Raw genomic sequence first — 751 nt, 5'->3', positions numbered from 1 at the left:
AATGGACCAGCAGCGAAAGGTAGCATCTTCCTTCCACGGTGCCAGACAATCGAATCTTGGCCAGACAGCTATTTGCTAAATTTGGTTCAAAGACTGTCTTCTGTTAACTCTTCCACGTCTAAGCTTTCGGGGGTGGGGTGTTCTCTATTCCTCATTCCTTCTGAAAAAGCCAGATTTTTTCCTTGGCTATCCCTGGTCTCAGAGATTAGGGAATGGGGATGCTGGCAACTGTGGCTGGTCAGCACCAAGCTGACCAAGCTAGCAACACCTGCTCCTCCACCTGGATACTCTACTGGAGGGTCAGTTTACATGTCACAGGCCAGAATGAAAGCAGACAGACGGCGCAGTGAAATCAGGCAGCTGGCCACGTGAAAGCAAGGCTGCAGGCCACGGGGTATCCAGACTGTGGGCCATTAGGAAGAAAGACCATAGCAAAAGCAGGCATCAAGCCAGAAAAAAAAAGAACTCAGGAATTGCGCCAGATGGCCCAAGGTTTGTGGGTCACAGAGAAATCAGGCCACGCAGGAGAAGGAGAGCAGACTTCGGAACAGACCAACGTCATCTGTGATTCAGAAGGAAGGGAGGTTGCACGCCACCCCGGCCTCACCCCCAGCCCTCCCTCCGCCGCCAGGCCCAGCCTCACTTCAGCTGCTGGGTGATGAGCTCCTCGTCGTTGAGGTAGCGCAGCCGCTCCTCCTCCACCAGGGTGCGCTGTCGCTGCAGCGGGTCCTCGTGCCGCCGCGCCGCCTCC

At 55.7% G+C, this 751-nt stretch overlaps 1 protein-coding gene across 1 annotated transcript in view; it reads right to left on the bottom strand.

Moving 5' to 3' along the window:
* Positions 1 to 751, bottom strand: part of SRCIN1 (SRC kinase signaling inhibitor 1) — a 37,274-nt gene that overhangs the window by 19,314 nt on the left and 17,209 nt on the right. The window contains exon 12 of the mRNA XM_014536223.1: positions 644 to 747. Coding sequence (XP_014391709.1) covers positions 644 to 747 — 104 coding nt within the window. The remainder of the gene's footprint in view (positions 1 to 643; positions 748 to 751) is intronic.

The sequence above is a fragment of the Myotis brandtii genome, unplaced genomic scaffold (genome assembly GCF_000412655.1).
Source record: "Myotis brandtii unplaced genomic scaffold, ASM41265v1 scaffold157, whole genome shotgun sequence".
Classification (NCBI taxonomy): Eukaryota; Metazoa; Chordata; class Mammalia; order Chiroptera; family Vespertilionidae; genus Myotis; species Myotis brandtii.
Note: the sequence above shows the minus strand (reverse complement) of the source record. Positions and strands in the feature narration are given on the sequence as shown.